The sequence below is a fragment of the Crotalus tigris genome, unplaced genomic scaffold, assembly GCF_016545835.1.
Source record: "Crotalus tigris isolate CLP2741 ecotype Arizona unplaced genomic scaffold, ASM1654583v1 scf7180000023732.544635, whole genome shotgun sequence".
Classification (NCBI taxonomy): Eukaryota; Metazoa; Chordata; class Lepidosauria; order Squamata; family Viperidae; genus Crotalus; species Crotalus tigris.
The window spans coordinates 521,733-544,364 of NW_024100146.1; the positions used below are offsets into that span (position 1 = coordinate 521,733).

The window sequence follows — 22,632 nt, forward strand, 5'->3', positions numbered from 1 at the left end:
CTACGAGGCCACGTGGAGAAGCTTCCAATCATGGTGCTCTAAACAGGAATTGTTACTCGAAGGGATCACAGTTTCCAAGATCCTAGAATTTTTACTAGATGGCCTAGAGAGGGACCTCTCGCCAAACACGCTGCACAGGCAAATCGCCGCCCTCTCAACTATACTTTCTGCCAGCCCCGGTGAATCCTTGGGCAAGCATCCCTTCATACGATCCTTCCTCAAGGGGGCTGCGAACATCAGACCGCCAACCGTGCACAGGTATCCATCGTGGGAACTACCACGAGTACTACAAGCTCTTGCCAGAGCGCCCTTCGAACCACTCAAAACATGTGACATTCGCTACCTGACCCATAAGGTAGCATTCTTAGTAGCTATCACGTCAGCTCGACGGATATCCGAGTTAGCTTCTCTCTCAACGAGGAAGGACCTGTGTCATTTTCACAGGGACAAGGTAGTCCTAAGAATAGACCCTTCATTCCAAAGGTCAACTCCTTTTTTCACAGATCACAGGAAATAGTCCTACCAGACTTCTGTCCAAACCCAGCTCATCCCCTGGAGCAACAATGGCACACCTTGGACGTACGAAGGGCACTAAGACATTACATTTCACGCACAGCGGAATTCCGACGCTCGGAAGCGCTTTTCATATCCTTCCACCCCGCTACTAGGGGCCGGAAGGTCTCGTCCTCTACCATCGGTAGGTGGATTAGGGCATGCATCACTGGGGCATACCAGGTGGAGTCCTTGCAAGTCCCCAAGCATATCACGGCCCACTCCACAAGGAGTGCTGCCACCTCAGCAGCATGGGCCAGGCAGGCTTCTATTGAAGAGGTATGCAGGGCAGCCACTTGGGCCTCTCCCTCTCCATTCATTCGCCATTACAAAATCAACAAGTACTCCTCTGCAGAGGCCTCCTTCGGTAGGAGGGTTCTCCAGCAGGTTCTAGACCAAAGTTACACACGGGACCAGTCTATTCCCCAACCCAAGGGACAATAGGCTTTGGTATGTCCCACTGCGTGGATTATCCATCTCCAGTGCTGTAGAAGGGGCGTTGACTTACCTGAACGCCTTTTCTCAGCACGGAGATGGATAATCCACACCCACCCTTATAGACTAGGATAATAGGGTATATTTAGTGGAGCCAAAACGTCTTACTGTCAGTCAATGGCTGCGCTCGTGTCAAGACTGGAGAATCATAGTCCAGGATGGGCGTGGCAACTTTGGCTGACTGATCTGATTGGCCAGGAATACAGTCTCAACCCACTGCGTGGATTATCCATCTCCGTGCTGAGAAAAGGCGTTCAGGTAAGTCAACGCCCCATTTCAGGCGTATAAGATGATTCGGCGTATAAGACGACCCCTGACTTTGGCGCCGATTTCCATGCTTTAGAACAGTGGTTCTCAACCTGTGGGTTGAGACCCCATTTGGGGTCGAATGACCATTTCACGGGGTCACCAAACAACGCAGTCCGCCATTTTTTTCCCCTTTTCCTTAGCTGTGCTATCACTTTTATTCTATTGGCTTTTGAAAGCCAATAGAATAGACTCTCTTGAATAGAGTCTAATTCTATTGGCTTTCAAAAGCCAATAGGAATTGTCCAGGCTGTCTCTGCCCTGCTGAGCCAGCCAAAAGTCCCATTCTGCAAATGGTGCTGCACCAGTTGAGTAGTCCTTGACTTACGACCGGTTGAGTAGTCCTCGACTTATGACCGGTTGGGGGTCGCGGCATTAAAAAGGTTGAGAACCACTGCTTTAGAAAGTCGTCTTATACGCCGGAAAATACGGTAGTTTTCTGATGATAAACTGGTGGAATACTTTAGAGTTTGGAAAATATCAACCTTTGGAAAGTAATTCATTATTTTTGGTGGCACGGTGGTTAGAATGCAGTATTGCAGGCTAATTCTGCCCATTGTCTGGAATTCGATCCTGAAGGGCTCAAGGTTGACTCAGCATTCAGAGGTTGGTAAAATGAGGACCCAGATTGTTGAGGACAATATGCTGACTCTGTAAACCACTCAGCCTTAGAGAGTGCTGTAAAGCACTATGAAGCGATATATAAGTCTAAGTGCTATTGCTATTTTATGGTATACGTTAAATCAGGACTTTGCAACCTTTTCACAGATTTAGGGCATGACAATATTTGAGTACTACCAGTGCTTAGCAAGGTGTCAAAAACTTGATGACTAAAAAAAATGGGGGAGGATTTTGGGTGTTACTGATTAGATTCATTTGTTGTTATAGAAATAACCAGTTTATAATATTGTGGAAAAGTAAAAAGTTGAGGTTCGTGTTAATGCTTCCTTTTACTGCAACAGAGGAAGTCGGAAGTCATGCCTTTTCTTTTTCCCTTCGCCCCCTCACTTTTTTCCCTCTCCCTCAGGCTTTTGTCACTTCAACTCATTCCCCTCCCCTGCTACACTTGTCTAGGAGGGTCGCATACCATCTGCCAGGTGCCAAAATACCACTGGTGGTACTCTTCATCTAATGCAGGGCTTTATTTGTGGGTAGCTGACAGAAAATATCAGAAATCATGGCCATATGATTAGAGGGAGGCTGCAATGGTCACAACTTTGCAAATAAAACTGGCTGAACATCATGGAAATTTCAATTCCACAGGAGCAATAGGTCCTGGATTTTTTACACAATTATTTAAGTTAACAGAGTGAACAATTATGATGTGTACTACAATCCTTTGGGCTAACTTGAGGTAAACAACTAAACACAAGGAAAGTTTTAATAGTATATAGATATGCTCTTGTTTGCATGAAAAGCTGCCTCTCCTATTCGCTCATCCCAACATCTCTTATTATTTAAGCCCTGTTATAGTGCCAAGAATGATAAATTTACCTATAGGTTTGTAGATGATATGAAACAAAAAGCTATGTGGCTGCTTCATTTCAAGTGCTTTGCTTCATATGAATGGCTGGTATGCTGGCTCATTCCCTTTAATGCAGAGAGAAGTGACTGACCAGTCTTATTTTTGGCCATATATTGCCACCTTATAATCATCTATTCTTTTTCTGTTTGCAGGCAAAGCTACAACTTTGTTCAGTTGTCACACAAAGGCAATTGTGTGGGGAATGCAGACTCGGGCTGTGCAAGGCATGCTGGATTTTGATTACGTCTGCTCAAGGGATGAGCCTTCAGTGGCTGCCATGGTTTATCCATTCACGTAGGTTCATCACATGCTCCTCTCAGGCTACCTTGCTTCTTTCTGCTCAATTAGATTATGCAAACTGTCATAAAATATACACAAGACTGTGACATGAAAATAAAAATAGAAGAAAAAGGGGGGAATCAAAATATCATTTATGATACAAGAGTAGTAATTATAACTGCACCTCAATTTTTAAATAAAAATTGACTCTTGACCACACAGAAATGTAGTATCTTTTCATCAATAAGAAACCATTCAAAAGCTAAGAGTTGACAAATGTAACTAAACTCCCCTTCAAATCTGGTGTTCACATGTCTAAACATAATTACCCTTTTAGAAACAGTCCAAGCATTATACATACAAAGCTCCTCAAAATAGAGAAGTTCCAGATTTGGGAGCTATAATTTAAGCACACATTAACATCTATAAACTGCATTTTCCTTCCAAGAACTCAGACCACCATAGTAAAAAAAGTCTAACCAGACAGGAACTAACAAGGGGCGCAACAAAACGTATACAAAAATATCTTCAAATGTAGTCTACCTCCAACCTAGGAAGGATAGTATTCAATTTTTTACATATACTCATTGGAGAATCCAGTAAATATAAAAAACAACTTTTTAATGGGACTAACAGATTTATAATTACAACTCGTCTGCCCTCATTAAAACCTTAAAATGTTATAATGAAGGATAATCTAGTTCTTTATTTGGAATTTCTTGTATATTATTCAAATATCATTATGTAATTAAAAAAATGTTGTTAAGAATGCGTGGTTCATTTAGCTTCTGTAACAGCTTTCTTAAGTGCAGTACTTTAATTAGAATTTTCTCCCCCAAAGCTACTATTATTACCATTACAGTTACAATTGTGATTGAACCAACAACTCTTTTTCACTAGATTAATCATAAATTTAATATAAATTTTCATATGCCAACTATTTAAATTCCTATATGTTTATATAGAGTCTCTCAAATTTTCAAAACATTTTTTAAGTACTCTGATCCATTACTGGATCCAAGAGTGAATTAAAGTCACCAGCAGCATCAATTATCAATACTATCTGTAAACGAAAAAGATTTGCAAAACAATTACGTTAAATTTCTGGCACCTCTCTGGTTGCTATAATTCTTGATGTAAGCTATAATTCTTGATGATTATTATTAATTATTAGTATACTATGATGATATACTGTCATCCAGTCAATATTCAGAATAAATACTGAAAAAAATAATTATTGCCTAATTTAGATAACAGTTCTGGGAGATAAACTGTTTTCAATAAGTAGGCTTAAAGCAGGGTTGAGGATAAATTTCCATCTATCTGTTGCTCCACCAAAAGTGAGGCAGTTGATTTAGGTTAATGTACTGCAGTACAGCCCCATGGCTGTACTAATAAATGAGGCACTGTGTATGTCTCTAGCCAAGACATTAATATTGGCATATACTTATTATTTTGGACAGAGGTGACCACAGACAAAAATTTTACTGGGGTCACAAAGAGATACTCATTCCTGTATTCAAGAATATGGTAGACGCCATGAAGAAACACCCAGAAGTGGATGTGCTGATCAACTTTGCCTCTCTCCGTTCAGCATATGATAGCACCATAGAGACTATGAATTATCCTCAGGTACGTGCAAGGATTTCTATGAAAGTAATCCTCATGAGTTATTTAGTTATAAACACCTCTTTATTATCAGAGATGATTTTTGCTAAGATGATGAGGCAGTGTGTTGTGCTGCCCATCCTTAAATTAAACTATGAGTGGACAACCCTCTGGGCCCTAAGTTCTTCATTGGTTGGATAGGATATATGTATGTCTCTATAACATATTTACCTGAAGCCCTTTGCTCTCTTCATGCTGTTCAGGAGACAATAGGGTAATAAAACACTTTGGATTCGCAATTTCAAATACGTTTAGATATAACGTTTAGTCTATCTTACATAATACTGAAAGAATTACTAAAATACTGTGTGTTAAGTACTGGTTGCTTTTTAAAAATGTACTAGAAATAGTATTACAACAAATTGGTTATTTAAGTGCTAAAACTATTAAATAGTGGCAAATAAAAGTTTCAAAGTCTACACTCTAGGAACTCTCTTCTGTATTTTAATAACAAAGCAAAAACATCAAGTTTTAGTACAATTTATGACAGTCTAAAATTAGTAAAAATTTGAAGTTTTTTTCAAGTAGCCATGTGAGTTATTTGCCAGTGTTTCCATGGAGCTGTACGTATGCTTCTATGTTAAAGGAACAGAGAATGTGGTAGTGAAATCCTGTTTAATTTGAGAAAATCAGGACTTCTATTGAAAAAAACAGAAGCATGTTTTTAGCATGAAATATACAGAAGTGGTCTGACTGAGACATCACAGAAAACAATATGAAATCAGGGTATTTGGAGCCTCTCATAGGTTTGTGTGCTAATTATACCCAAATTTTACAGCCTATACTTATTTTACAGCTCTCAGTGACTGTAAGAAGTGTGACATCAATATCAGATAATGGGGAAATATTTGGATATCAACAAATCTGGGGCCATTTTAGTTTGATGAGTTTACTGAATCTATTGGAGACAACTATTTTTTTTATCAATTATACTTTTTTAAAAACTGGTGCTGATTTTGCAACTGGAGCACTAAAATTGTTCAAACTTTTTTTGAAGGAAATATTTATTTGAAGAAAAAAAAGAGTTGTAGAGCCATGTTTTTGTCATATATTGCGTGCCATTGTTTATTAGTGAAGGTTAATCAAGGTATAATAATCATAAGACTATTTAGCCATAGTTAGGCTGCAGATTAGAAAGCCTGAAATCAAACTGTGTTTAGACATAACTTTGAGTTATCATTAAGCTTAACCAAAGAAGATGGGAATGGAGATCTGATATATACATACCATACATACATATCAGAGGTCCTTGGTGTTCTCTGAACTTGCTTATTTTCGTGCAGACGTTTCATTACTCTAACTAGGTAGCATCATCAATGCTGCAAAAAAACAAGCAAGCTCATTTCAACCCTGAGCTACAAATATTATCCACTTCATTGAGATGCAGGAGGGAAGAAAGGAAGGAAGGAAGCTAAAAGAGTTGTTAATTATCAAATCACTTACTCAAAATTCATATATGATAATAATAATAATAATAAGAAGAAGTAGTAGTAGTAGTAGTAGTAATAGTAGTAGTAGTAGTTGGAAGGGACCTTGGAGGTCATCTAGTCCAACCCCTTGTTCAGGCAGAAAACACTATACCATTTCAGACAAATGGCTGTCCAGTTTCTTCTTAAAAACTTCCAGTGTTGGAGAATTCACCGCTTCTGGAGGCTGGTTGTTCCACTCATTAATTGTTCTAACAGTCAAAAAATTTCTCCTTAATTCTAGGTTGCTTCTCTCCTTGGTTAGTTTCCATCCATTACTTCTTGTCCTGCCTTCACATGCTTTGGAGAATAGTCTGACTCCCTCTTTGTGGGAGCCCCTGAGATATTGGAACACTGCTATCATGTCACCCCTCATCCTTCTCTTCATTAGACTAGACATACCCAATTCCAGCAACCGTTCCTCATATGTTTTAGCCTCCAGTCCCCTAATCATCTTTATTGGAATACATCTGGAATACATACATGGTGTTTAAGAAGAACCTATAAACTTATCCTCTTCCATCCCCAGTTTCCACAGTGTGCATGATTTAAAAAATCATTTTGGCTGAATCATGAATTTTCATTCCTTGTCATTGTGTCCCAATCTTAAAATCAAGTGGAGAAAAATATATTACTAGAATCATTTTCTGAATCTCCATTTCTCATGAGCAATAGAAAAAAAAACTCTCAGAAATCAATATTGATGCTACTTTCTTCTTGGGCCTCAGATCCGTACAGTGGCCATCATTGCAGAAGGGATTCCTGAGGCCCTGACTCGCAGGTTGATCAAAATAGCAGATGGGAAAGGAGTCACAATTATTGGACCAGCAACGGTGAGATTAGTTTTATTTTCTTTTGGCTTTTTTACAGACTGAGAACATCTTGCTGCACACTAAATGTATTCCAACTGTGCCAGCAGGTTACAGTTTAGAACTTGTAGAGCTCTAAAGAGGAAAATTGTCAGAAAACCTTGATTAATTTGTATAAATGCATCTTACTGGGGATAGTGAATCACTAATTAATCAGCACTTCGAAGTATTTAACCTTCAGAATCCATGGAAATTTCCAATCTCGTCCTTCTCTTGGCATGGCTGAACTGAAAACTAGACCCTAGGCATTTGGTTTTATGTATTTTTGCCAAGGTTTTAGCACAAAACTTCATATTGTGCTACAGGTCATATTTAATATAAGGTGTTATCATCTCTGTGGCCCAAAGATTCTGCGTGCATTGACAATCCCAGAGTAAAGATCTGCCTCATTATTACTTCATTATTTCTTAGATTCATCAAGGCAGGGAAACATTTTTAAAATATTGTCTAAATTTTGATAAATGTAAAGTGTTCCATTCTATGATGAAATGTCCAAATCTTAGTACTGGGGGAGGGGGTGTTTGATTATGACAACTTTAAAAATTATGGGCAAAGAATGCCTGTTTTTTTTCATTTTGCTTCATGTAAAATGTAATGGACTATAGGTAAAGATGAGAGCCAATTTGGTGTAATGGATAAAGCACTAGGTAGAAATTAGGAGGCGATCAATTCTAGCCCCAGTTTAGGCAGGAAACGAGCTGGGAAAACTAGATAATGGGGGGGGGGGTAAATGAGAGACGGTCTACGTGAGTTGTCCTGAGCTGGACCTGACTTAGAAATTAATTGTTTGAATTAAGAGATCTTGATATTTCAGCTCTTTATTTCTGTTCATAGGTTGGTGGGATTAAACCCGGCTGCTTTAAGATTGGAAACACAGGAGGAATGCTGGATAACATTCTGGCATCCAAGCTGTACCGCCCTGGTAGCGTAGCTTACGTCTCCCGCTCAGGAGGGATGTCCAATGAGCTCAACAACATTATCTCCAGGACCACAGATGGAGTCTTTGAAGGTGTAGCCATTGGTGGAGATAGGTAAGAGAAGTAGTTACAAATGTTTATTTTGCCTATTTTTGTCTTTTAAAATACTTTAAAAAAAATGTTCCCTTCTGCCCAGATATCCTGGTTCTACCTTCATGGATCATGTACTGCGTTACCAGGATACTCCAGGGGTGAAGATGATTGTAGTGTTAGGGGAAGTAAGTATCTTTTAATTTCTAACTTGAGCGTAATTTGGAAATTGGATCTTTTCCTGTAATGAACTCTTTGTGTAAAAATGAACGTGATTTTTTTTTTGGATGATTAGACAAATAAATTATAGATAGTAATATATTGTAACTTTATGAAAAGAGCTTAAATATATTTGTATTTATAACTGCTGTGAAGAATATCAGAAATTACTACTTTGTATTTTTTCTTTTCTTTTTTTTTAAAATTTTTTTCTTATCTTGCACTTTTTGTTTTTTCTTTAATTTCTTATTCTTTTTTCTTTTTATATTATTCTTTTATCTTGTTTTAATAAAAATTATACAATTATACATACACACGTATACATTTATGAAATTGGATCTTTTCATTGACTTCATAGAACATTTTTTGAAAAAGCAAGAGTAGATGAGAACAAAAATACACAGCATTGTTGTCTTCTGCAGCCAGTGTCATAAAGCCAAGGATCGGAAAGCCTCTCTCTCTTATTACTAGCCACGTTGGCTAGGCTTCTTGGGAAGGGTAGTCAGCAGCATCAGGAGGGCAACTTATTTTATATCCTTATATATGCTGTGGAAACATAAATAAGTCATCTAGAATAAGCTTGCCAATATTACCTAATAGCACAACATTGTTGAATGATTCTATAGCTACAGCTGAAACAGAGCTTTGATTTTTTTATGTCTAGCAGCTCTCCATCACAGGATTACCTTAATTTTGATATAAACATATTCTTATTTTACCTGCCACCTGGCTTAATTTAATATCAGCATAAAGTCTTAAAATATCTTGATCTTGATTTATTATTATTACTACTGTTTTACTCAGATTCATATTTCACTCCATGTAAGCAGGAGACCTATGTTAACACTTCTCTTCATCTAATGCTCTTGTTTAATAGAATTAAATTAAACTTAAGGCTGGTTTGGTGAAGTCCATATTGTGCCTTGTTTTAAAGAACAGCATATATGTACTGCATTAATATATTTGGCTTCAATTTTGTTTCAATTTTTTTAGATTGGAGGAAAAGAAGAGTACAAAATCTGTAAGGGTGTTAAAGAAGGCCGGATCACTAAACCTGTTGTGTGCTGGTGCATTGGAACATGTGCTACTATGTTCTCTTCGGAGGTAATATATATAGTAAAGAGGAAATCATTGAATCATTGGCAGAATCAGTCTATCTTAATTAAAGATGAAGGCCATCCAAGTCTTCACTAGTTTTGTTGCTAATGATCACTTGTTATTTTTTAATAAAATGAGACTTGATGTTATTCCACAACCTGTGAAAAATCTAAGAACCATCTCTCTGCCCCTTTGATAATCAACCAGTCTTTGTATCTTCTACACTATCATCGTCCATATTCAATGCGCATTGCTTTAATTCTTTTAAAAGGTATAAAACATGTATGAGTTAATAATTTTGCATACTGTAATTATAGGTCCACCTGATCAATAAGATTTTCATCTGAGACCAGGTGTTTCTGCCAAATGAGATAAGACAAATGTCCACAAGAACTTTTTTTCAAAGGGGAGAGGATTATCCCATATGTGGAATTCCTTCCCCATAGATGCTCATTTTGTGCCACATAGACGCTCATTATGGGTTTTTTTGCTACCAAATAAAGATTATTCCATCATGCATTTAGATGTAATTTTAGTGTTTTTAGTTATTATTCTATATGCTTTAAGTCTTATTCTGATTGTAGGCTACATTGTTTTTACTATTTATAGCTAGATTTACTTTTGTTTTATTATACATTCTTTTTATCATTATTCTGTTTAGTATTTTATGTTTTATATGTCTTTTTTGATAACAGGTACAATTTGGCCATGCTGGAGCATGTGCCAATCAGGCATCTGAAACTGCTGTAGCCAAGAATAAAGCATTAAAAGAAGTGGGTGTCTTTGTACCCCAAAGCTTTGATGAGCTGGGTGATGTAATCCAGTAAGTGACATTATGTCAATAATCAATATCTTTTGGGCTTCCTGAACAGTCTGAGAAATAGTATTATAGGTTTACTCAGGGTCTTCAGAATAGAGTCACTCATCCTTTGTTGGATTACAGGATGGATTGCTCTCAGAATTATAAATGGCATTCTTTACTATTATTGTGTCTGAGCAAACATCAGCAAACAGATACGTGAATCAGGCTACATGTTATAATTACCGTAAGAATTGCTTTGTCTATTGCAAAGTCTGGAATATACTTTATCAATGGGTAAAGCAAGGTAAATAGAAATCTCTCATGTAGTAACAATACATATTGCATGAAGTTATACAACTTTATGCTTGGAATAAGATTTTGGGTGAAACCATTCAAAATAAATCCTGGTTTAAAAAAAACATTGCTTAGTAAAAAGATGAATTACACTAATGGAGTACTAGGTTTTACAATGCATCCCCTATTTTCATTTGAAGCACTAACACACTTTCTGCCTTCGTCAATCAAAATTTGCAAGACTTTGCTAGCAGCATAAAATTGTCAAAGTCCCTTGACTTAATATAACTTTTAGATTGTTTCATAAATCCTTTGCTGTATCCTTCCTATAGCTATTTCCACAACCTGATTTCTTTAATTAAGTTACACTGAAGGATAAGCGGTAGCATGCAACTGATTTTGTTCTAGTGGAACTTATTTGGTGTATAAAGTCAAAGATATTTTATTGAACATTTTATCAAGTGTACATAAAGAAAAGGAAATTGAAACCACATAAAATGGTATTTTCAGCAATTTTAAGATATGTGGACTTCAACTAGCAGAATTTCCTAGCTAGCATGCAAGTTTACACATTTTAAAGTTTCTGAGCTACAAAAAAAAAAACTGGAATGTATTGTTTTTTTACTTGTAAATGTAAGTAAAAAGTACATACACAAGGACTTAAAAGATTTAAAAATACAGAAATTCCTTCTCCTAAAAAAGAAAAAGCCAGATGAAATCTTATACAAGTATGCCATAATATGATATCCATATTTCTTGAATATAGAGCTTAAAAAATGAAAATGGATTGTATATACTATTCTAAAGATAGATTTTAATTGAGTTAGAAATTAAATTCTGCCAAGCAGTTGCAAAGTCTCTTTTTATTTGGAGATTTGTGGAACTAGGGACTATTGGGCTGTAATTGTTGGAAAATATAAATACATAGGAGAATAGTAGATTGAGCCTTAATTGAGTATTGGTTTTATGGAGTTCTAGTGATCACTATCTGTGAGTATAAGGAGATGATCTTCAAAATAGATATAATACAAGCCCAGTATCTAATCACTGGGTCAATCTGTAACAAATTAAAATTGTTTTCTTTCCTTTCAATAGGTCAGTGTATGAGGATCTGGTTTCTAAGGGAGTAATTGAGCCAGCACAGGAAGTTCCTCCTCCAACTGTGCCAATGGATTACTCATGGGCAAGGGTAGGTTTACTCTTAATAGTCTAGAAGAGGTACCCATGAGAGGTGAATGGCTGAATGAGCTTGAAATTCTTAAAACATGCTATGTAGCTCAGCGTTCCCCAACCTTTCTAGGTTGGGGATTGTTTTGACGGCAGGTGTGTGCATGCACACATCTTCAGTCAGCGCCCACCTCTTGCGCAAGTGGAGCTGTGAGTGCTGGCATTGGTGCCCGCTGCTCACATGAGTTGGCTGTGTGCACGCACGCACCAGCCCATCACTCATTTGGCCTGCTTGTAAATAGGCCACAGCCCAGAAGTGGGCCATGGCTTACAGGTTGGAGAGCCTGATGTGGATGATAGCTTGTAAAAGTGTTTATTAATATATTTGATTATAATTGGATGATCAGCTTAGTTCTGTCCACTATTTTCTTGCAAATGAATCATTCAAGTGGAGCATGGAGTGTGTGTGAGCGAGAGAGAAAACATTTAATTAATAATATAATTAAAGCTTATGTTTTCATTGTCAAAGTAAAGTTGACTTCGAATTTTACCATTAAGTACCATAGGTAGGGGCATCAGTAAGCCAACACTGTTCCATGGAAAAGCATTTCTTTTATCTAGAAGATTAATCCAAAGGACTGGTCTAATATATCCTACATGTTCCCTGGAAACAGGGCTGGCCCTATCTCTAGGCAAAAAGAGGTAGCTGTCTCAGTATCATTTGACTTTGGATCCTAGGAACTGTGATGATCAGAGAGGTGGACATCATATGTTTCTTAACCTGAAGTACTAAAATATTTGGGACTAGATTTCACTAGAATAAATTATTTTTATGGAAGAATATTTACCTGTGTAAGCCTGATATGAATCTGAACTGATACGAGTCTGCCAGCTCTCTGAAAATTAAGACAGGGCTGCCATGTTTGGGATTTTTTTCTAATTTTCCCCCCTATTTTTAGGAGCTTGGTTTAATTCGGAAACCAGCTTCTTTCATGACCAGCATCTGTGATGAGCGAGGTCAGGAACTGATCTATGCAGGCATGCCAATTACCGAGGTCTTCAAGGAAGAGATAGGAATTGGTGGTGTCTTGGGTCTTTTGTGGTTCCAGAGAAGGTAAATTGTTTTTCTGGTGGTTTGAGGGAAACTTCACAATATTATCTCACTTTTCTTTTTTGAGAGGTTTGGGTGTTTTCAGGGTGGGGCTGATTCTGATTGTGAAACAAAGATTTTAAATAATTGGAATAAACTTCCCATTGAAATATTCACCTAAACTGTTGAGGATTGACAGCTAAATTCCTGAAGCAGGTCTGAGAGATGCTGTCTAGGCTTTTCTAGACATAAATATGGGACAAATAAATGATACTTATATTAGCAAATTCCTTAAACATTCCTGAAAGTTGCCCTTTTGACCATGGATGTCAGGACAAGGTGACAAAAATGGAAACAACTAAATAAAAACAGGATAGTCATATAAATATGTATGAAACATATAAAGGGTAAAATGGATGGAAGAGAAGTACTGATATAGCTTAGAGATATAGGCAACCTGTTTATCTTCCAGAGGTTACTGCGATATATGATTATGCTTATGACAATATTGATAATGATGGATTTCTGACTGGTGCCCTCTGCTATCCCTTCTCTGTATTGTATACAAGTACAAGAAAAGGTATACGCTAAGGTCTGGTCTCAAATTCTGCAAAGTTTTGGGGATGCTCCATATGTTGGAAGCTCTAATGATGTATTGCACTATGTAAATGTCCACTTAAAGATGCTTTTCAGCAATATCTGCAGAACGCAGGAACATTTTCCTGCATATAGTGGATGAGGAAGGCAAGAATTCTTTGAAATTGGAAAACTTCCAAAAAATTCTGGTTTAGATCATGACAGATAATATGTAAGCCTTTTTACACAACATATTTTAATATTTGAAAATGTTACTCAAAAAGAAGAAAAACAACATACATTTCACATTAACTATATTAATATATTGTAGCGCAATTACATTATAATAAGTATGTTTAGGATAAAACGGATCATTTTTCCTCTTTCCCTGTTTTTCCAATATTGATTTATGAAAATGTTTCATCAAAATGTATGCACTGTATCAACTGGTAGGTATTCTTGGTAGTGTCCTGAGCCTCTTGCTTCGAATATGCTGTAATTTAGGCAAGTTTAGAAAAGACAAAATGTGATTTAACAGAAGCAGAAAAGATTGGGAGTAGTTGTGAGAGCTACTCTGTCAATGGAATCAATGGCTCAAGTAAGATATTCCTGACCCATTTTTAAAAACCTTTCCTTTAGTAAATAGCCTATGCTGTTCCTGAATAGTTTTTAAGATGCACAGTATGCTATTTCTTGAAGAACAGCTTCTAATATGGAAACTACCAATGCTTTCTTAAGTTACCTGCTCCCAGTTGGCTTTCTGTAGATGCTGGTTGGGAAGTCTAGGTCTTGCAGTAACAATCCAACTGGAAGACATTAAATTGGAGAAGGCTGCCTTAAGCTTTGAATTTCTAGTAGATGCTGTTTTTTAAAAAATGATGCCACAGTTCACCAATTGTCTTTGTAATAACTTCTTGACACTAACTAACTAACAATTGTTTGAAAGGGAACATTATAAAATCTTTGTCTCTTCAGGTTGCCTAAATATGCCTGCCAGTTTATAGAGATGTGTCTGATGGTGACAGCTGATCATGGTCCAGCAGTGTCAGGAGCCCATAATACTATTGTCTGTGCAAGAGCTGGAAAGGACCTTGTCTCCAGTCTCACATCAGGCCTACTCACAATTGTAAGCATTGCCCAGAGGTGGATGAAATTAGAGGATTATACCATTTGAAGTACGTAGCCAGGGCTCTTATGTCTTCACTTATAGTTCATAACGTGCCAGTTTTGAAGGATGACTGATGAAGAGGCTCCTTGACTGGAGATCACTTCAGTGCTAGCATTTATCCGATGCTTCTGGAGCTGTGTTGACAAAGCTGATAACAAAGAATTATATATTTTAAGAGAAAGCTATAGAAACATTTTTTTTGAAATATTGGGTTTCTGCTGGTTATTACATATAAAATGAGGACCCTTTCAGCTTGCTTAGGAGAATAAGTGAATTCAGCAGATAGAAATAACTAGTTAGTTAAGAACATAGTCCTACCAGAGATGATAAAATAGAAACTGCAGTTGGAATTTCCAAGTTTATTGGTTGCCCGATAGGTATGGGCGTAGAATATTAAAAGTGATTTATTATAACATTTCCTCTTATAGAGACACATAAAAAAGACAATCATATCAAAAAGCAAATAAGTGCATATATTTGAAGCCCATTTATTAAACTGGTCTTTGTCATTTTTTTGGAAATTGCCAGGCTAAGTTTGGTTTTGCTCGAGAAATTATATTTCTTCACACGGACCCTGTTCTTAACTATTGCTAAGAATGGCAAACTTGTGATTGAATTCCATAAGCAATAGAAATAGCACTTAGATTCCTGTACCGCTTCACAGCCCTCTCTAAGCCGTTTTACAGAGTCAGCATATTGCTCCCAACAATCTGGGTCCTTATTTTACTGATCTCAACCTCGGAAGGATGGAAGGCTGAGTCAATCTTGAGCCAGTGAGATTGAAACTGCTGTACTGCTGGCAGCCAGTAATCAGCAGAAGTAGCTGCACTGCTACATTCTAACCACTACGCCACCTGGGCTGTAAGCTAAAGCTATAAGGCAGGGGTGTCAAACTGCCAGCCCGCAGCCAGATGCGTCATGCCAAAACCGTGCCCACCCCATTGCTGGCAATGGGGAAAAAGTTGCGATAACGTCGCGACACGTCATGTGACATTGCGAGTTTGACACCCCTGCTATAAGGGAAACACTGCATGGGAAATGTTTCTTATGAAGAAACTCACTCTTCTACTCCAAATGTCCGCTGTTATTGAGGAGGTTAGATGCTTTCTAACCTAGATCTCACTGACATACTCATTTCATGCAATATTTGTATCCATAGCATGCAAAGGAGTTTGAAATCAGTGAAACAACCTCTTTGAAACTGTTGGGAGCTGTTTAAAGAAGCTCTGTTATCTAGTACTGTCTACATTTCTCCTGTTCATACTTTTAAGCTTGATCATAGGATCTTCTGTGTCTGATCTCACTCCAAAGAAAAATCTTTTCCATTTGGCTTTTTCTCTTCTTATCACTGTCCTCCAGGGTGATCGTTTTGGTGGCGCTTTGGATGCAGCAGCAAAAATGTTCAGCAAAGCATTTGACAGTGGCATCATTCCCATGGAATTTGTGAACAAGATGAAAAAGGAAGGGAAACTAATCATGGGCATTGGCCACCGAGTTAAATCAGTAAGTTGCTTGTCTGCTCAGAGATGTGGTAGATTTCTACTGGTAGTAACATAAACTAAATCCTGAATTCAGTTCAGAATTTCAAAGAATTTGGCCATGATATGAAAATATTTTTGATTCTGAGTGCTTGCTAGTTTTAAATTTGTCTTTTTTTTTATTTCTTTTAACTTTGTAGATCAACAATCCAGATATGAGAGTTCAGATCCTTAAAGGTTATGTGAAGCAGCATTTCCCTGCAACGCCTCTTCTAGATTATGCACTGGAAGTGGAAAAAATTACTACTTCCAAGGTATCATCTTTTTGTGAGTTTTAACATGAAAGTACTTGGTTTCCCTATTTATCATAATTTTGTCTCTAAAAACTACAAGAGCTATTGTTATAAATATTAGTTACTAAATTTGAGTGGCAGGAGTTTGCTAGACTCCCTGTCCCTTCATATTTAGTTATTATGATTAAGAGAATTTTTTTTAAAATTGCATATGACAGAAGGATAAAAAAACATGTATTTCCTATATTTTTTTAAAAAAATGTCTTTTAATTATCTGGAAGCTATTCTTTTGCTTGTCTTGGGAATCAGAAAACATTGCATTAGCTTATACAGTGTTATTTATAGAAATCTGAACCCAAAGAAAACATCAAATGCTGCCTATATTTTCAAGCCAGAGAACTTGATAACAATATATACTTTAAACAGAAGCAAAATAATCAGAGATAAAGGTACTATGATAGAAAATATTACTGCATAACTTAGTCAACTAATTATGTGAGCTTACACGTAGAGAACTTTACAAATTGTAATTTAATTAATGGAATTAGGAATTACTATCAAAACTCTGCTACCAATGCAGCCATAAGGGATCTTAAAAATAATCAGATAGATGGTTTATTAACTTTTGTTGTTTTTGAGGAGTATAAGTGTACCCATTAAGAGATACTACTTGTTAAATGCTGGTGATACTTTCATCTGGAATAAAAGTTTCTCTTATTGTTAAAATCTCATTTTTTCCTCAACCTGCTCCACTCTAGAAACCTAACCTTATCCTGAATGTTGACGGATTTATTGGTGTAGCCTTTGTTGACGTACTTAGGAACTGTGGTTCTTTTACACGGTGAGCAATCAATTTCTCATTAATCGTTGTTATGGTTTAGAAGCTTGTTTATAATAAATCTCCTTTGCCCAAAAATAATAATGGTCTCAGACATTCTGGTTATAATGGATATAAAGGAGAAATGAAAGAAAAATTTGAGATCATTGATAGAATAGGCATTATGGCCAGTTTCATTCATTCTATTTAATTTTCTTAGGGTTATATTTGTGCTGTAATTGTTCTAAGAAAGGGATAAACAGAGTCTGCATTCATGCATCATAATTAACCTTAGAGAGATGCTAACAATGACTGCATCTAGACCAGTGGTTCTCAACCTTTCTAATGCCGCGACCCCATAATACAGTTCCCCATGTTGTGGTGACCCCCCAACCACTTATACATCACTGGGTGCCAGGGGTGTGGCCAAAGAAAAGGGGGAAAAATGGCGGACAGCCTTGTTTGGCGACCCCCGTGAAATGGTCGTTCGACCCCAAATGGGGTCCCGACCCACAGGTTGAGAACCACTGATCTAGACCATGATTCATAATGTGATTAATGAAAGTCTCACCAATATTCTAGGACAATGATTTGTTCTTATATATCCAAATAATTATTGTTTAATTCAAAAATATAAGATACAAAATTAGCTAAAAGTACAACTGCTCCTTCAAAAGTAATTTTCCTTCTCTATTTTTCTTTTCTAAAAATCTCACCCCAAATAGCAACTGTGGGGAATTAAGGGACTGGAGCAAGGATTATCTTTCCCTCCTCCCTGTGCATTGATTTCCATGTTGTCAGGATCATCATGAGTTTTTGTTGCTGTTTGCAAAAACAAGAACAAGAGAACAAAAACTTAAAATAGGAATAGCACACTGGGACAAAGTTTGCTGGAATATCTTTCAGCAGCAGAAAAATCAGAGGCCATTACAATACTGGTGTGGTGATGATGTTAATGGGATATGATATGTTATGTGATAATGATGGATTAATTCTTACCTATGGTTGTTCCCTCTTTGGTTAAGAATTTGGGTCTATCAGAGTATGCACACTCCCTATATTCATGTTGCTGTTCAAGCTTTTTAAGGATCCCCACTCAATATAGATCTTCCTCTTGCTATTGTAAATTCTAGGAGTTTGAGGCTGACCAAATGTGAGGAATAGTAGGTTGTAGAAAGCAGGCATATAATAAGACTAAGCACTTGAAACTGTTGCACACTGTATAGAAATCTAAGATGAACAGGCACTATACATAGGCAAGCTTACCAATAAGATAATGATAGCAATAAACAAAAACAAACCTTTAGGGTCTTTTCTAATTTGTTTGTGCTGCTCCCTTCTCTTTGTACCCAGCCTTGATACAATAATGCTTACAGCTGTTCTTCAAAACTGAGAAGCAAAGTAACGAAATAGCTAGAAATTCAGGTTTAGCAGGATAAACCTCTTTTGTCCTATGGCACATATAAAATTCAACAACAGGGGGATAGGATGCGTTTTCTGTCATCATATATAGACATCAAAATTACAATTAAACAATACTTAATGGTGGTATGTTGCCAGCAGAACACATTGTCTGTGTCTATGCGTGTGTGTGTGTGTGTGTGTGTGTGTGTGTGTGTGTGTGTGTGTACACAAACATACATATACAAAGTGATCTGCTGGCAACATAACACCATTAAGTATTCTTTAATTGTAATTTTGGTCTCTGTGTGTGTGTGTAATATTTTACTTTCATTGATGTTATTTTGTTTCTATTTATGTGAATCTTCTCATGGAACTGAAGGCCAGCCAGAGCTTTGTCAAAGTGATTAGCTAGACTAGATCAATTGAAGCAGGGATAATGAAAGTTCAGACAACAATTATAGTTTTCTGAAATATATCTTCTTAAAAAAGACATTTTTTAAAAAAACTGTGTATGTTCTCTCCATGGGAGGCAACTCTAAACTTTAAAGAAACTGGCAATCATATATAAAACTGCCTTTTAATAAGACAAGAATACATTCTTTCAAAATCTCTGGAAGTTATTTTTTCCAACTCTGCTACCAAAGTTGCCTTAACATTAGGAAATAAACCTTATTAAGCAAAGATACCATGTAATTACTAAGGTTTAAAGGAAAGTAATATATTCAAGGTTACCTTTTGAATTATTTAATATCAGTGGATCCCAATTGTGGGAATTTGATTTTTAAAAAAGCAGGGAGAATTCTGTTTTATGATAGTAGAGCAGTCTTTGAATATGTTTCACTTAATAACAGTATGTTAAATAAACCAAAATTGGCTGGATTCACAAATCTTAATCCAGAATATGGAATAGATATTTTGTGAACTTGTGCCCATGAGCCAATATCAAAGAAAACATGTCATATTTCTCCTGCCAGTATCTTGTAAAGTCTATTCTGCAGACTCTGGTTTCTCTTCAGATCGTATAAATCTTTCGCCTTTTACAGACTTTATGAAACTTATTTAGCAGTCTTTTAAAAGAATATCTATTTTATCTGTACATACACCTTATTGTATAATATTAAAGTGTAATATTTAAACAAGCATCATTTGTTTTTCTACTGCAGGGAAGAAGCTGATGAGTATATTGACATTGGTGCCCTCAATGGCATTTTTGTGCTTGGCAGAAGCATGGGTTTCATTGGTAAGTCTTTTATGTTATGTGCTAAAGCCAACTGGATGATTTTGGGCTAGTTACTCTCCTTCAGGCATGGGAAGGAGGTAATGGCAAAATCACTTCTGAAAAACTTTGCCAAGAAAACTGCAGGGATGAGTCCAGGCAGTTTCCAAGTATCAAAAACTAACTTGAAGGTGTGCACATGCACATGCACATATAAATGCACATATAAATACATACACACACTTATATATTTAACTTCTTAAACTAGAAGGCAAGAAGCTGGCTTGGCTTGTGATAAATCATACTTGGCTACTATTGTTAAAAACCAGATCAACTGGCTTGCCTATTGAATCAGACTTCTAGTTGGGAAAGGCAGATCATGGGCACTAAAGAACTAAGCAATGTTTTAGGCAACATCTGGACAGAAAAGTGTATGCAATATACATGGAAGAGGATTCCAATGCCTTACTACTTGAGTGAATCTTTCAAAGAAGACATTTTGCTCACTGGTTCATCTAGAAAAGCTGTTTTTGTGTGGGCTATCCCTTTCCCCAAAAAATTTCAGACTATAGGGAGCTTAGCATGTGATGAATATAGTACCAGAACTTACAAAAACACAATTTTTGAGCCCTCTTCCCTAAACTTATTTTTACGGATGGGGGGAGACAATTGAACCATGTCTTAACTTTAATGGAGACTCACTATGTTAATTTTGTTTGTTATTTACTTCAGAACAGCAGAATTATTTTAGGGGTTTTACAAACAGAAGGGTTGCCTGTTTCTTCATTAAAGCCCAGAGAACAACCCGGACTATATCTGTTAAAGACCATAAGCCATTGGTGGGGAACCTATGGTACGGGTGCCAGAGGCGGCACTCAGAGCCCTCTCTGTGGGCACGCACGCCATCGCTCCAGTCCTAGGCCTTCAGCTGGGTTTTATAAACCCTTTTTGCTTTATGCCTCTGCCTCTGTATGCAAAAAAAAAAAGGTTCAATCAGTCAATTTCAACTTCTCGAGGGAGAAAAAAAAGATCTTGCAAAATTGGAACTGATTGATTGAACGTTTTAGTCCCACCCAATCTGCCGTTACCACCGCAGCCATGCCCACCCAATGGGCCAGGCCCACTCAATGGTCCACGCCCACCCAATGGGACACACCCAGCCAATGGGATACACCCACCCGGCACTTGACGATGCAAAAGTGGGTTTTGGGTTGCAGTTTGGGCACTCAGTCTCTAAAAGGTTCACCATCATTGCCATAAGCCTTCTGATTTGTACTTTATCCTCTATCTCAGTGGTTCTCAACCTTTTTAATGCCGCGACCCCCAACCGGTCGTAAGTCGAGGACTACTCAACCGGTCGTAAGTCGAGGACTACTCAACTGCTGCAGCACCGTTTGCAGAATGGGACTTTTGGCGGGCTCAGCAGGGCAGAGACAGCCTGGACAATTCCTATTGGCTTTTGAAAGCCAATAGAATTAGACTCTATTCAAGAGAGTCTATTCTGTTGGCTTTCAAAAGCCAATAGAATAAAAAGGAGTAGCACAGCTAAGGAAAAGGGGGAAAAAATGGCAGACTGCGTTGTTTGGCGACCCCCGTGAAATGGTCGTTCGACCCCAAATGGGGTCCCGACCCATAGGTTGAGAACCACTGTTCTATCTGTATAAGTGCTCTGAGATTTGGCTAGTGGGTATTTAGAATAAATAGAATGAAGTTCAGTTTCTACCATTTATGTCTTTTTAAAGACTATATCCAAAGAGAAATATTAAACAAAAAACATTTTATTTTAGGACATTACCTGGATCAGAAAAGATTGAAACAAGGTCTATATCGTCATCCTTGGGACGATATCTCTTATGTCTTACCGGAGCATATGACTATGTGATAACTGAATGGAACAAATCAAATTGCTTTTATGGAAGACCAATAAATATGACTACACAATATGCCTTGGTTGTGAAACAGACTAAGTTGAAATTCTATATAAGGCAGTCTTTTCTAGGGTTAGATGTGGATTCCATAAATAATGATAAACCAAAATATTCGCTACTTCCTGTTGTATTTAATATATTAAAGAAGTTGCACTGTCTTTGCTTGTTCCTTTATGCATGTTTATTTTGTCTCCATCCCTTCACTTCAGTAATTCTGGCCAAATGTTAATGTTTTTTATTTTAATATGTGACTTCATTAGACTTGAAAAGCTAGAGAGAGTCAATGTACCTGTATGATCAAATCTTAAAAGTCTCCTTGCGAGCTGTGTATAATTTTATGACAAATTTGTCCTCTCTGTATCCTGTATTTTATATTAATCATTAGCCTTTATTTCTGATCTGAGGGACTACACCTGATTTGACAAGCCTTTATAAATCTAGTATAATATTTAAAAATGTAAAACTGATAACATAAGCTCATATTCAAAACTGTGAACTTTGTGTGCATTCCAATTTTTGTATTTATGCAGGTAATATTTTTAGTTGTCACAAACACAAGTCCTACTATTTTTGCACAGGGTGATATCTGAATATATCTGTGCGCATAAGACACTTCATCTCTGGATCTCTAATGTATTCACAACAATATTCAGTGCTTCATTTATGTATTACAACATGACTTAAATAAAAATATACAATAATAAATAATGTTTGCTAGATTTTGTGTTTAACCAAATGTTGGATGAGAGAAAAAGGTATTAAGAGAAGAAAGTATTTGTTATTTTATCACACAGATCAGTGATTTGAAACTACCTTATGGTTCTGGGTGACTTCAGTCTGTAATAATAATAATGATGATAACGATGACGATGTTGGAAAGGATCTTGGAGGTCTTCTAGTCGAGGGGTCCCCAAC

The 22,632-nt window shown here is 37.0% G+C and overlaps 1 protein-coding gene across 1 annotated transcript; it reads left to right on the forward strand.

Moving 5' to 3' along the window:
* Window positions 1-2,368: 2,368 nt before the first annotated feature.
* On the forward strand, window positions 2,369-22,422 carry LOC120298003 (ATP-citrate synthase-like). Its single transcript, XM_039321307.1, has 15 exons — window positions 2,369-3,172; window positions 4,621-4,789; window positions 7,020-7,124; window positions 7,995-8,191; window positions 8,274-8,355; window positions 9,380-9,490; window positions 10,180-10,307; window positions 11,676-11,769; window positions 12,707-12,861; window positions 14,389-14,539; window positions 15,941-16,084; window positions 16,260-16,373; window positions 17,111-17,193; window positions 19,737-19,813; window positions 21,577-22,422. Exons 1-15 carry the CDS (start codon window positions 3,081-3,083, stop codon window positions 21,669-21,671), a joined length of 1,797 nt encoding a protein of 598 aa, XP_039177241.1. The 5' UTR covers window positions 2,369-3,080; the 3' UTR covers window positions 21,672-22,422.
* Window positions 22,423-22,632: the final 210 nt, after the last annotated feature.

Coding starts and splice junctions, on each gene's coding strand:
- LOC120298003 (XM_039321307.1), top strand. CDS start 3,081: ATGCAGACTCGGGCTGTGCAAGGCATGCTGGATTTTGATTACGTCTGC. Junction 8,192..8,273: donor GTAGCCATTGGTGGAGATAG/GTAAGAGAAGTA, acceptor CCTTCTGCCCAG/ATATCCTGGTTCTACCTTCA. Junction 14,540..15,940: donor CATCAGGCCTACTCACAATT/GTAAGCATTGCC, acceptor ACTGTCCTCCAG/GGTGATCGTTTTGGTGGCGC.